Source organism: Oryctolagus cuniculus, chromosome 5 (genome assembly GCF_051225735.1).
Source record: "Oryctolagus cuniculus isolate XC-2025 breed Fujian yellow rabbit chromosome 5, ASM5122573v1, whole genome shotgun sequence".
NCBI lineage: Eukaryota > Metazoa > Chordata > Mammalia > Lagomorpha > Leporidae > Oryctolagus > Oryctolagus cuniculus.
The window spans coordinates 50,934,849-50,950,200 of NC_142871.1; the positions used below are offsets into that span (position 1 = coordinate 50,934,849).

The 15,352-nt window shown below is 37.9% G+C and overlaps 1 protein-coding gene across 3 annotated transcripts in view; it reads left to right on the top strand.

Annotated features, from left to right (window-relative positions):
* Positions 1–15,352, top strand: part of MAN1A1 (mannosidase alpha class 1A member 1) — a 208,136-nt gene that overhangs the window by 70,279 nt on the left and 122,505 nt on the right. For all 3 annotated transcript variants that reach the window (XM_008263299.5, XM_008263300.5, NM_001195721.2), the window contains 1 exon segment: positions 6,113–6,193. In XM_008263299.5, the coding sequence (XP_008261521.1) occupies positions 6,113–6,193 (81 nt within the window).

Genomic DNA, 15,352 nt, shown 5'->3' on the forward strand with positions numbered 1-15,352 from the left:
GTGGTTGAAATTGCTCCCAATCCTAAATTTGTTGCTTTCATGGACAAGTCTCTTATTTCACTTGCTATGATCTATTAAGTAGATCATTTTGTAGATAATTTTAGTGAATGAATTGCTAGTTTTAGAAAGCATTCTAAGAATTTTTTTGAATTGCTTAAAATAATACATTGTCAGTGGCAAGAAGTTGATCACACAAGCATTCTTTGGAAATAGATTTTAAAGTGTTCACTTTCTCTGCTGCTCAGACAGGATTAGCGTCTTCATGCGCATGAGTTCATGTTATGTTGATGTGAACTGCAGGACAGGGACAATCAACATATAAATTAGACTCTTTTGTGTGTATTATCCATCTTTATCACTTTCAGCCCATAATTATGTGTATGCGCATCTCATAATTGTGTGTGTGTGTAGTCAGATAAAAGAAATCTCTTAAAAAGGAATACCCTTATGGTGAATTATGAGTTTTAGACACCCAAGGGCCGGCGCTGTGGCTCAACAGGCTAATCCTCCGCCTAGCGGCGCCGACACACCGGGTTCTAGTCCCGGTCGGGGCGACGAATTCGGTCCCAGTTGCCCCTCTTCCAGGCCAGCTCTCTGCTATGGCCCAGGAGTGCAGTGGAGGATGGCCCAGGTGCTTGGGCCCTGCACCCCATAGGAGACCAGGAGAAGCACCTGGCTCCTGCCATCAGATCAGCGCGGTGCGCCGGTCGCAGCGCGCCGGCCGCGGCGTCCATTGGAGGGTGAACCAACGGCAAAGGAAGACCTTTCTCTGTCTCTCTCTCTCTCATTGTCCATTCTGCCTGTCAAAAAACAAACAAAAAAAAAAAGACACCCAAGATAAAAATAGAGATTAGTACTGGAGCATAAACTTTTCACGATTTATAATATCTCCTGTTTTAAAAAGATTGTACATATTTTCTGATAAATTTAGTAATATTATATATTTTATTAAATCTATAAATGAATCTAGTTAAGTGTCTTCTTTGATTCAATGGCCATTACTAGAAGAAAGTCAAAACCAAAGAGCAGTTTCTGCACTACAGATTTTAAGTGTAATCTTTTAGCCAAAAGTTTCCAACCTCTTCTCACTCATCACTAATAAGTACATAAAATTTAAACAAAAGATTAGGTCTACTTCTCAAACTGGCAGTTTACATCAAACTACATATTAAAAGCCACAGAATACATAGAGCAGGAATGCAATTTTACTTAAGGATTTAAGGAGGAACCTAATTTTAAAACAAGCACAGATGAAGTAGACAGCAAAGGTCACACTACTTGTTAGGGTATATCTCACAAGTTCTAGTGTTACAGGCTGTTTTGTACACTTACTATCCTTTCATTGCCTCAACTCTTTTTCTGTCATAAGGCAAAACCATTAAGAGAACTTGAAACATTTTAAGACATTGCATGATTTTTCATAGGAGGAATGTTCATGAAAACAGCCTTGAACTCTCAGATTGTAGATAATCTCTTTTGAAAAGCCAGGATTCATATGAAGTATATCAAGCCCAAAATGAAGTTCCTCAGGCTACTGTATTTTTTTTAAAAGATTTTATTTATTTATTTGAGAGCCAGAGTTACAGACAGTGAGAGGGAGAGACAGAGAGAAAGGTCTTCCTTCCGTTGGTTCACTCTCCAGTGGCCGCAACTGCCGGAGCTGTGCCGATCTGAAGCCAGGAGCCAGGTGCCTCCTCCCGGTCTCCCATGTGGATGCAGGGGCCCAAGGACTTGGGCCATCCTCCATTGCTTTTCCAGGCCACAGCAGAGAGCTGGACTGGAAGTGGAGCAGCCGGCACTAGAACTGGCGCCCTTATGGGATGCTGGCGCCGCAGGCGGAGGATTAACCTACTGAGACACAGAGCCGACCCCAGGGTACTATATTTTAAAAGAGGATTTCTAGCCATTGAGAAATATGACCCCCTATGAGCTTAAGGGAAGATGAATATTATGATTGTAAACTTTCTCATTTTCTAATAACTTTGTGGAAGGTACCACTTGTTTTTTTTTTATCTTGAGCTACTGCATGGTGGTAATGGTAACAGCTATCTGTTGAACAGTAATGTGCACAGTGCTTTACATTCAGGAACCCATTGTGCCTTGTAAGGGAGGGATTGTATTTGTTAGCAAATGATGAAACCAAGGGACTGAGAGGAAAAATGAGTTACATGAGTTCTCGTTCTCAAGTAGCTTCCAGACTAGCCTTCAATCCCAGGTCTTTCTGGCTCCATGCCAGTATTTTTATGGCCTGTTATCCCACGATACCCAACCAATCTGTTATGGTAGAAATATTTTTGTCTTCTTAGTCCTTATCATCTAAGGACTAAGAGTCTGTAAAGAGTGACCTAAAGTGTCCAAATTTTAAACTTCTGGGCTTAAAATATAGCAAACATAGAACATTGAAAAAGCTCTGAAATTTCTAAATTTTAAATTTGAAAAAAGGAAGGAGAAAGAATTACAGGGTGGAATTCAAATGTAAGTCTGATTTTTCATACAGAGGAAGATGAAGATGGTGACTTTTGAGAACTACTGATGAAGAAGTGACATTCCTGAGAAGGATTTGTCAAAACAAGGACACAGCAGTCACTGGGGATTGCATACATTCACTACAAGGAATGCTTGCTAGTTGGGCAGACTCACCAGACTGTTCCATCCATGAAATTCAAGAGTCATAACAGCTGACCTTGAGCATAGCACCGTGCAAGGTCATCTCTCAATATCTTACAGAACAAGATAAATAGAATTTAGATTCTCATATACTATTTATTGGGGGATCAATAACTACATCCAATAAGTGATTGATGTCTAGCTGAAGATATATTTCTGGTTGGATTTGACATTGCTCAGTCTTCTACCTTGAATAATTCCTATCAGATATCTCTATGAAGGTCCTGATTCAGAATTTTCCAAGGAGGAGGGGGAAATGCATATGAAATAAGCACATAACCAGAATAATATAATATAAAATCATTTTACCGTGCATCAATACGTGGAAATATAAAGAACTACTCTAAGATTAAAAACTGAAAAACAAAAGCAGAAATTGAGGTGAATATGATTTGAGAGTTTAAAATCATTAGATTTTTATTGTTAGACATTACTCTTAGACATAAGAAGTAATAGTAGTGCAAACAAGCTAAATTAATGGATTCTCTTCCCATTCCCTCATCAATGATTGTATAGATTTTTAAAGCTTTTACCAGTATTTATATCATATTCCTTCAGAGTGACAGGCCTTGAAGATAAATTATACATATACATAGTGCTTTTAATTAAAGTATATTAGGTCCATGTTACAAATTATGAAATACAATTAAACTCACCAGTCTAATTTTATGATGCTTTTGCCTAATTTTAAACTAGTAATTCTCTCCTGTTTTTGTAATCTTTTTTGCAGGATTTATTTTTAACTTAAGCAATTACTTAGGTTTGTTATTTCCTTATTACCTTTCTAGAGAGGTAATAAAATGAATATATGTATTATATATATGTGTATATATATATATATATATATCTCCTTTTTTGCTCTGGAAATATTTTGTCTCCCTAAATGTAGACTCAGTGAGTTTGAATGCCTTCTTTGCTGTGTCTCTAGCACCCAGGATATGGCCAGAACTTACTGTTGTTACTGAATAAATGTTTGTTAAAGGAAATGATAATTTAGACTAAGTTTGTCTCCCAGGGACTGACTCTATATGTCACAATTTGCTGTTATCTCTCATGATTATCAGTTAATGGTTTGATGTTAGGTAAAATGATTGTTAACAATTACTGAGTAAGCTCAATAAGCATTAAAAGAAGCTAACTAAACTTGAAGTGTATCTTATATCTATTGTAGGCTAACTATGCTAAATTATACAGAATGAAGACAGATCCACTTAGCATTAAGTATTACAAAATAATAAAAGTATTGACAATAGTTACTAATTATATGTCACAATTATGTGGCCATTAATAAAGAGATTTGTGGGGCCAGCATTGTGGTACAGCAGATTAAACCCTTGCTTGCTACTCTGGCTTCCCATATCAGAGCCACTGGTTTAAATCCGGCTGCTCCGCTTCCAATCCACCTTCCTGCTAATGTACCTGGGAAGGCAGTGGAAGATGGCCCTAGTGCTTAGGCCTTGCCACCCATGTAGGAGACCCAGGTAGAATTTTGGACTCCTTGTTTCAGCCTAGCCCATCCATGAATATTGTGACCATTTGGGGAATGAACCAGCAGATGAACAATCTCTCTGTCTCTCCCTCTCTGTCACTGTGCCTTTCAAGTGATTTTTTTAAATGCATGAGAGAGAGATTTTGTTGGATTCCCTTTTACAGCTTTTGAAGTTTTGTGTCATATGTTTTTCAACTTCATATTTTATTTACTTTTATTGAGATGATGTGTTTTGATTCATATTATACTCAAAGGCTCAATGGTTCCCTTAAATAGAGTTCAAGCAGTAAAAAATAAAGAAGACCACAGTCCAGCTACAAAATAGGGAAGGGCTATAAACAATAGTAAAATGAAAAAATGTTCAACTTCACCCACAAAAATTTTAAAATAGTCATAAAAATCAGTAAAATATAATTCCTATCAATTTGTTTCACAAAGATTCAGAACAGTTTGACAAAGCATGCATTTGCAGCAAAACTGATACACACAGTCATTTCTTTTCTGTTTTGTTTTTAATTTTAGCTCACACATTTCAAGGAGAACATGCATCATTTCTCTTTCTATGCCCGACTTATTTCACTAAACATGATGTCTTCCAGTCCCAACCATTTTGCAGCAAATGATAGAATGTTATTCTTTTATAGCTGAATAATATTCCTGTGTGTGTGTGTGTGTGTGTGTGTGAAGTAATTCTTAAAAAGTAGACAGATTTGGTGCACTATCACATGTGATATTATAAGAGTAAATGTAGCACAGCGCTAAACAAAGAATCTGAATTCTCAATTTCAAATCCTGATTCTACTGCTGAGTTATCTGACCTTCAGAAAGTTAGATTAACCAGCATGAGTCTCAATTTCTCCATCTATAAAATCAGCATAAGAATAGGAATTGATTCATAGGGTGATATCAGAATTTAAAGGCAAAATCAATGTAAAGAGATTAGCACAGAGGCCGGTGCCCCGGCTCACTAGGCTAATCCTCCGACTTGCGGCGCCAGCACACTGGATTCTAGTCCCTGACGGGGCACCGGATTCCATCCCGGTTGCCCCTCTTCCAGGCCAGCTCTCTGCTGTGGCCCAGGAGTGCAGTGGAGGTTGGCCCAAGTGCTTGGGCCCTGCACCCCATGGGAGACCAGGAGAAGCACCTGGCTCCTGGCTTTGGATCAGCGCGGTACGCCGGCTGCAGCGCGGCGGCCATTGGAGGGTGAACCAATGGCAAAGGAAGACCTTTCTCTCTGTCTCTCTCTCTCTCCCTGTCCACTCTGCCTGTAAAAAAAAATAAAATAAAAAAAGATTAGCACAGCATCAGCTAGTTCTGATATAAATAAGAAGCCTTTTGGCATGGTAGAGCATGCATCATTATTATCATTTCCTTTATGCACAAATAAAATGTTCTGTCAATGAAGTATAGCCATCCAAAGCCACAGGCAGAAGGTGGGAGCAGCACTAGGGGCCAAGTGCCCCAATTTCAGATCCTGTTTACTTTCTATCTATGATGCTACCTTAACATGACATGAAAGTTTTGCTTGACTCATGTTGAAGTATCAGCCACACTATAATCTGCATGGCTGCCCTTCCGGGAAGAAAAAAAAAAAAGAGACTAATGAATAAATACAGGGATAATGTAGTCTAGGAAAATAAAAAAGCCCCAGCCTTACTGCAGCTGCACACATAGAGCCAACCAAGTCTTGTATCTGCTTTCCACTAAAGAAAAGAACTTTATTTTATGAATATTTTTATAATTTTGATCTTAAGGGTCAAATGTATTTTTATCTACTTAAATACATTTTTATACCATTAAAAGCTGGGCTTCCCCCTCCCCCAGTTTGTAAACCTCTCTGGGCAAGGATTTGATATTTGAACAAAATGTCAGTGTGTATTGCGGTTTATCATGATGGTGATAACCATCTGGATTGTGTTCTATCATGTTTGAATCTCCTCTATTTTGTGTCCATAGAATGCCGAAATTTCCGTCTTTGAAGTAAATATACGCTTTGTTGGTGGATTACTCTCAGCCTACTATTTGTCTGGAGAAGAGGTAAGATGGAAAGTATATATAAATGTGAAATACAAAGTGTCTTCTATTATCATTTTTGTAAAATATCCCTTTCTGATATATATTTAGGAGAAATTCATTTTACTGTTGTATTTTAATGAAGTTATGGTTTACATTGAATTTCTTATAATGTATGATAAATGACCACGATGGGGGAAGTTTGGCAGAAGTATTGTTGGGAAATGTTAGGCAATGACTTTGTTATTATGTGTGTTGTGATTACAACTACAAGTTACATATACCTATGGACAAGTTAAAGAGATTTAGTCAAGTGGCAGGTTTAGGGATGAATTTTTCTCTTAAAATTCTTTTAACGTTGGTATAATATTAGCTTAATAAAATCTTGTTAAAATGAAGAATACATAGCAAAGAAACTATAAAACCTACAGTGTTTTGGAAGTTGAGGGGTGAGTGAGACACTCAGATTCCTAGTTGAATAATCCTGTAATCCAGTATAAAGTACTTTGGTGACTTTCCAAGGTCTAGGCTTAATTAATTATCTGCTGTTTACAGCAAAACAGGAATTTTTAACTTTGCTGCCTTTTATTGATAGATTAAGAAAGCATTTTTGTATTATGTTCATAAAGGGCATGAGTGCTATTTTCCTGAAAGGTTTTGGACAACTTTATGAATAATGTTAAGCATCCACTGGGAGTTGTTGGAATGGACCTCACTTTTAATGTGGACAGTGTTAAAAGCTGACATCAAGGAAAAGCAGTCACGTATTTCAATTGCATGACAATCAGATTTGTGTTAGCCTCAGCATTCTAGCTGGGGGAAAAGTGGCTCTTACCCAGGGTAGTATTTCACGTGTTTCTGTGCTCCTTCAAACAGATTTAAGCAGAGTAATAAATATTTAATGAGAAAAGTTCCTTGCCATTGTTCCTGTCCCTCAAGTACTTTTCTAACCATAGCAAAACAATCCTCTGAGTCTTATATTTTCTTTCTCTCTAGATTTTTGTTCCATAGTAGATCTTTTTAAAGTTAATATACATGGCTTCTGTATTCCTCTGTTTCTATCCTAAGAGTCACATTCTATCATCATGAATTCAGTCACCTTCCCAGCCAGGGTAATGAGACCCTCTGGTATGTTATGCCTCTTCCTCTCTTTTCCCAGTCCCAAATCACTTCATTTATCCAATTGCTTTAGAATGTTTTAAACATTAAGCCAAGGGATCCACGTTTTTTAAAAGTCATACTTAAAATTAACTAGTGTTATTATAGTTCACGTGTTTCTGTTTTTGGAGTACTTGTCTTTGAATAACCAGTGCCTGAATGTTTTCATTGATTTTAACATAGTAAATTGGTTTTAACTTTCTCCATAATTTTTGTGTAGATGGGACAGTTTGGAGAGAATCAGTACTGTATCCTTCTGTGTCTGGGCAAGAGAAGCAAAAATCCATCTCTCCTAAATATGCATTATGTTTAATTTGAATAGTTTTTCATTCACTAGCAATATTTTAGTAAAAAGTGAAAAATTTATACAATCTGAAGAGAAACCAGATTATACAATATTTTAAATCTATGTACATATCCATGTGTTTATATATGTATGCTTTTTGATATATATTCATGTAATTATATAATACATAAGTATTATAGATTGTAGATATAATTTGCCTAAGACCTTATTAACATTTTTAAAAAATCTATATTTATCTAATTTTAATAAACAAGGAAGAACAAAGAACTTTTCCATGGCAAATAACTATTCTTTTAGTATGTTTCCTCTGTCCTTTTCACCATGCAGCCATTGTTTTATTATACCTAGACCTTCTAAATTTTAATTTTAATTTTAATTAATTAATTAATTTTTGACAGAGTTAGGCAGTGAGAGAGAGAGAGACAGAGAGAAAGCTCTTCCTTCCGTTGGTTCACCCCCAAATGGCTGCTACGGCCGGCGCACGTGCCCGATCCGAAGCCAGGAGACAGGTGCTTCCTCCTGGTCTCCCATGGGGTGCAGGTCCCAAGCACGTGGGCCATCCTCCATTGCACTCCCGGGCCACAGCAGAGAGCCGGACTGGAAGAGGAGGAGCAACCGGGACAGAATCCGGTGCCCCAACCGGGACTAGAACCCGGGGTGCTGGCACTGCAGGCGGAGGATTAGCCAAGTGAGCCGTGGCACCAGCCCTATTTTAATTTTTATGATAAAAGGTTATTTTCATTCTTATATGCTTTTTTACGTGTCTATATAATACATTTTAATTTTATTTCATAAAGCTTCATCTTCTTAGCATATGTTTTCTTGAGCATTACCTAGATTTTAAACAATTTGGTTATCTTTAATATTTCCATATTTTGAATAATAGAATCATTCAATACATATTCTCTAAAGTGGAGTTGCCAGGTGAGAATTGATAAGTACTGATTGTTTTAAGTTAATCTCCTATTTTTGTCTCCTAGTTTACCTTGCCACTGACAGTTACCTTTCATTTGACTAAGGCACTCAGGATAATTGTCAGGCTTATGGTCAGGAGACATTATTTTGCCTAAGGTCTCTGAGTGAGCTGTTTGTCTCCACATCAAGATGAAAAAAATGATCAATCATTTAAAGAAGGAACACTAGCATGCCCAAATTACAAATTTTATAAGTTGGTTTCAGATAATTGGTAAAGTCCAATACCACACACTTCTATTATGTAGGTCAAAGGATTTACTAATGTAGTCTAGGAAAATTCATCTTCTTAAAGGGACTACCAGACCATCATAATTTGACATTCTGATGTCACCACCAAGGTTTAGGAGTATTTTGAGAACACTTTGTGAATCACCATTAGAAGTATGTGGAGTGGATGTTGTGACACAGGGGTTAGTTAAACCTCCACTTAGAATGCTTGCATCCCATCTCAAAGTGCCTGTTTCAAATCCCAGCCACCCTCACTTCCAATCCACCTTACTCTTTTGGTACCTTGGAGGCAGCAAATGATGACCAACTCCTTGGGTCTCAGCCACCCACATGGGAGACCTAGATGGAGTTCCTGGCTCCTGGCTTCAGCTTGGCCCAGCCCTGGTTGTTGCAGGCATTTAGAGAGTGAACTAGTGGATAAAATATTCTCTGTCTCTCTCCCTCTCTGCCTTTCAGATAAATAAATCAATCTTCTTTAAAAAAAGAAGTATATGAACTCATATTGATGAAACTTTTAAGTGTGTATTGCATAAAAGCAAGAGAGAAAACAGTGCCGATTTGTATTACATGCTTCAGGAAAGCTGCACATAGAACTGCTTGATTGCCACAATAGCCAGAGTGCCAGTGGAACGCTAACCTAGCAGAAGAACAGTAGAAACGCTCACTAGCTGTAGTAAACTTGGATTACAAGCAGATATTAAGAAGGTAACACATCCTATCCTTCCTCAGTTAAAATATCTGTAGTACCATAAAAAACAAGCAACCTTCAACATTTTTCAAAGTCTATATAAGAAACCAGTAGTTACAAACACATAGGAGACATGATTAATACTAAACTGAGATGATCAATATTAATAAATTTAAAAGATGGCATTGCTCCATAGTAAGCACAGGAGAACTGAAGTCCTTATGGGGGACAGTAAATATAGCAACATCTAGAATAACACCACCCGTTTCCTTTGATATGGCAGGATAAATCTGTATCTGCATAGGTGCTAAAAATAAGCTTGGGAAGAGCCACATCCTATATTCTTTTTTGGAAATTCACAATGCCCAGAAAAAGAAACTAATTTCATTTTTATTTATCCTTGTGTTTCCTACTTAACTATAACCTACTCTGGTTTTTTGTTTTGTTTTGTTTTTTAAGTAGCATCTATTTACACCAAGTTAGAATTTTTGTCTTCCCAGAGCAAATTTTGGAAATTGCCATTCTAAGTAGAATAAGAGTAACCAAAGAAAAAGCATGCTGGACATTGACTAATATGAAACATAAATAAGTAAAATAAACTTAAGACGTAAGAGGTGATAATACACATAGGGAAGAGCATTAAGAGTATCCTATGTAATATTATTTGTGTTATAAACCAGTAGCTTTATTGAGCAGCATTTAAAAGGAAAGAGTAATGCCGTAGAAGCAGAGGTGGCTCAGGAACAACCAGGAACAAGTCTCAGTAGACATAGGGGATGTCAGTAGCTTGATTATCACCCTGGGACATCCTAGAATTAGTCAACAATTTCTTCTACCTATGTCTTACTCTGCCTGACACAAAATCTCTGGAGAAAGACTGGCAAAATTTCAGTTATGTGCAGCCACAGGGGAAATAGAAGAAAGGATCCAATAGAAGTCTTCTACAGTGTTTGAAATCAGTACCCCATGAAGGCTGGGTATAAGGAAATATATAATTCCTGAAATAAGGCCCTGTGAGAAGAGTGGGGAGAGATTTCTGAGAGCCGAATGTCAGCTATGAGTCTACTATGTGAATATTATGGGTGTCAAAGGAAATAGAAAATCTTTATAGAAACTGATCATTTAATTAAATACCTGAAAAAACTTTACCTGATTTGAAAAGGTACTTTATTTTGTAAATGAAGAAACTACATTTAGAATTACTAGAGTATTTAAACTTCAAATGATGCATTCCGCTAATGTAAATCTTCAACATGAAAAACACAGACCAATTCCTGGAACCCAATATTAATCAACATGCTTCCCACATCTTCCCTCTTCAGTCAGTTCCCCACTTTGACACGAGGACAACATAGAATCACATCACACAATCTTCTTGCAAACCTTCCCTGGGACCTATGTTCTTTCTTGATTGTCCTACAAAGACTAAATAATTTGGCCTCAACCTGTCTTTCATCGTTTCATCCATCACCTTCATCACACATCTTCCCATATAACTGTGAGAGGACCCTACCACCGATAAAACCCCCAGAACATATCGATGTGCTTTTTATATCCACATCTTACCTAGAATGGTTGTCACACTGCTTGTTCTACCTCTACATCTTAGATTGCTCCTCCATGGGCCATCCCCGCCCCCAACACTGCCCACCGTCCTCTGGGCGTTGAGCCCTTTCTTTCCTGCATTCTCTGTGCTGCAGTTAAAGCACTATTTATGAGTCTGTGAGTTGTCTTAGCATCTCACTGCCTTTCCCCAGTTAATTTCTACAGCTCAGAAATCAGGTTAAACTCCCGCAGCCTCTGTATCTCCTTGATGAGCACTGACTGTATGCCTGGCAGTAAAAAGCATTTAGTAAATGTTGGTTGACTATACTTTCATTAGGTTATCTGTGACCTTGTTAAAACCACAACAGAAAAATTTCACAATGACTTTCAAAGTAGTATCTGTACATTGATGACACAGATAAGCAACTGACCTGGAAGTCTTGGCATTGGACATGGGAGAAAGAAAATCTAGCATAAGATGAGTAAAAATGTCCATGATCTCTAGCCCTGGTGTAAACCCCCTTTGTCCCTACCCCAGTCCCACCTCCAGCTCTCCAATGCCAGAAAAGCATCTTTCTCTTCGTCTTTTCTATGCAGGCTGGTTCTCTCAAAGGGAAAGTTTTGAAAAACCAGTGATATAGAACTCATATCTAAATTAAGTCATTACCAGATATAGCAGGTCATTTATTAGGGACCTTTTAAATATAATTGACATTGTCAGGGCATTTTTTGAAATTATAAAACTAGCTGGGAAATTATTAAAAGTAAGTATAAAACAAATTCTGCAGAATATTTTCTTTAATTTGAGAAAACTGTTCATCTAAAACTTAGTAAACCATTTAGTGAAACATTTATGCTAATTTCTTAGAAACAAACAGCTTTATTCATATTTATCAAATGATATTGATTGTTTATGTTTTGTACTAATGTGCTTGGCCTTCTGATTTCATAGACATTTAGATTGATCCCTATGCATACTTTAAATATTTAATTTATTATTTGGCATTAATTATTGAAATTTATGAAAAGAAAGGAATATGATATACTTATTAGTTAGCATTTTCATTAAAAAGGTTTAGTAAAGCATATTAATTTTCCTTATTTATAACTATGGTTGATGAGTTACCACAGTCATACTTTGAATATTTTTTGATTTATAAATTTAATATTGTCTCTAAAAGGAATATATCTGTATACAAAATTGATTCTAAAAGACATACATTTTTTTCCAAAATAAATGAATACTCTTTTTATCCTACAGTAAAATGTAATATCTAACCTCCTCCCTAATTTAGGTTGATTATATGTGCCTCCCGATGTTTAAACCTCTCCCCTTATTTGTAATTGTTTTCAAAACCCTAGAAGTTTTATCAACTGTAAGACTATTGTCTCAGAAACTCATGAAAGCATTTCTATTTGCTACCAGCTCCAATTCTTCAACTATATACTGATGTATAAATAATAGAAGCTGGCCTAGCCTTGGATCTGATTTCTGAGTGAGTGATTAACAACTAAAGGAAAAGAGGATTAAGAAAATTCTTTAAAGAAATATTTTCATCCTTTTTGGTTTAGCACAGTTCTCACACGTAGTACCAAACTACAAATTTAGATCAGTGACAATAACAAGGTACTTCAAAAAAAGTGTGTGGAAAATAGAAATAAAATATAAGTTGATTTGAGTGCAGAAAATTTTTTTAAATCATATATGCAAGTAGTTTTCAAATAATTTGATGGAAAATGCATATTATGATAAAACTGTGCATGGATTATAATTTTTGCACCAAAATAAGCCTTTTAATTGTATTTTTCCACAAACTTTCTGAAGTTGTGATTCAGTAGCAACCTCAGAAGTTGAGTGTATTGAATAAGTCTGCTCTGTGAGAGTGCTGCTTCTCATCATTCCTCCCTTGTGAGCCCAGACTGAGAACAGCAGCCCAGCCATCTGGGTCATTTCCAGTTGCCATGAGTGAGAGGAAGGATCAGCAAAAGAGAACTTGACATCTCTGAAAGGATGCACATTACTTCTGTTCTTATCTCATTGGCTGGAGCAAGTCACATGACCCCTATACTTTGAAGGGTTAAGGAGAAGGTGCAGTGTTAACACCATGTGCCTGGATAATGTGGTGAACTGCCACAATGGCTAGTGATTGGGTTATACTATATAACTATCCTGATAACAGTAGCAAAAAGTAAGAATCAGTGAAAAGACAGGTTCCTTGTCAAGGGTCCCCAACAGGAACCAGTGAGCTCTGCTGAATAAGCCTCCCATACGTTAGTAAGAAATATGGAGATAACTGATTTTGGATAGGAATACACACCTTCACTAAATTTTCAAATAAAAGTTTATTCTTCTAGCACCTGATAAAAAGCTCTGCAAGAAACATCCTCTACTCTGTAGGCTTCTCCCGCGGAGGTTCTCAGTAGGGCTGAGTGAAGAGCTCTGTCACCCCCACTGCACTTGTCTGGAGCTGGGCTAGTCACTGCTCTGTGGCAGCCCCTGCTGTGGTGGCCAGACTCTGAGGACCTGGTGCTTTTCCTTCTGCCACTTTCTCTGTGGGTAAGTGTTCCCCCTCATGAGTCACTGCTGTTTTACAAAAGCCTACTGAAAGAGATGAGGTGGTAGACTCACATTTCGATTTGTTTTGAATCATTTCATAACTCACAGTAACTGTTGAAACCAATACTTGAATCAAATGAATCATATTGACATAGGTTTGTGCCTATTTCCAGCAGAAGTAGTTTCGCAAATCAGGTCTTTTGATGGGTTTTATCCCCACCTTGTAACTGAATGTCATCTGAAATTTTTTTCTTCCCCCAAAATTGTGCGTAAAAATCCCAGAACCACCAGCCTCTTCGGGTTTTTCCCTCTTGTGGAAGCCCCTCTGACTGGACGTCTCTGACTCTAATAAACTTTGTTTTAAATCTAAAAAAAAAAAAAAAAAAAAAATGTGGTTTTTGTCTAGGGGTATTCTTAAGTATTTTCCCTTGAAATTGGAATACCTTTTAGAGGCGTGTCATGAGGTCATTATATGAGGAGTTTAAAATTTAATCTGGGTAGCAGAAATGCCTCAGAATTGTGATAATTACCATCTGGTAAGCTCATTCATTAAGTGAATCAGCAGGTGTTCCCTGAGAACCTGCTTTGAAGTGTGCATTTCTGTGCCTCAGAAACAACAATGAACAAGAGAAACACAATCCCAGTGACAAATACTCATGCAAATCTCAACTTCACAACCCTGTAAAGTTGGAGCAGATGTTTTTATCTACATTTTACTGAGAAGAAACAGAATTAAATAATTTGCCCAACGTCCTGCAGAGTACAGAGCTGGGATTTTTTTTTTTATTTTTTTGACAGGCAGAGTGGACAGGGAGAGAGAGAGAGAGACACAGAGAGAAAGGTCTTCCTTTTGCCATTGGTTCACCCTCCAATGGCCGCCGCAGCCGGCGCACCACGCTGATCCGATGGCAGGAGCCAGGTACTTCTCCTGGTCTCCCATCGGGTGCAGGGCCCAAGCACTTGGGCCATCCTCCACTGCCTTCCTGGGCCACACCAGAGAGCTGGCCTGGAAGAGGGGCAACTGGGACAGAATCCAGCGCTCCGACCGGGACTAGAACCCGGTATGCTGGCGCCGCAAGGCGGAGGATTAGCCTAGTGAGCCGCGGTGCCAGTTCAGAGCTGGGCGTCTAGCTTGGGCAGTCTGGCTCCAGGATGCTGAGTAGCAGTTAGTTAGTAGGGATACCAAGCCCAGAAGAACCACATCAGCCCTAAGCCTGCACTCACAAGTCATCAATAACTAAATGAGAACTGAGGAAACATACAGGAATGGGGTTGCCCAGGGCACTGCAGGCTGATGAGACTAGAGGGCCTTGACACGTAGGCATTGGTGAGAAGCAGAAACTAGAAAAGGAGATTGAGAACGGGGAAGGGTGTCAGAGAAATAGGAAGAAAACCAGGAGAAAGTGATATTACAGAAGCCACAAAAAATAAGATTTTATAAAATGAAATACTCTAATGTGTCAAATATTGGTCCTAGGACAAGTCGCATAAAGACCATATCAGTATGGAAGTGCCAGATGACAGTATGGAAGGTACTTTTAGTAGAGGAGAAGGTAGAATCCTGGTTGTTTCTGACTCAAGAGGAGACAATGGGTATGAAGGAGGATTAGTTTAGATCTGTAAGCGGATAGAGGAGACTGGGATCCAGGGGACAGATGGCCTTAGGGAGGAGGAGGTCTTTCTTACATTGCAGTATGAGAAAGTTGGGGAGAAAGTATCAATAAT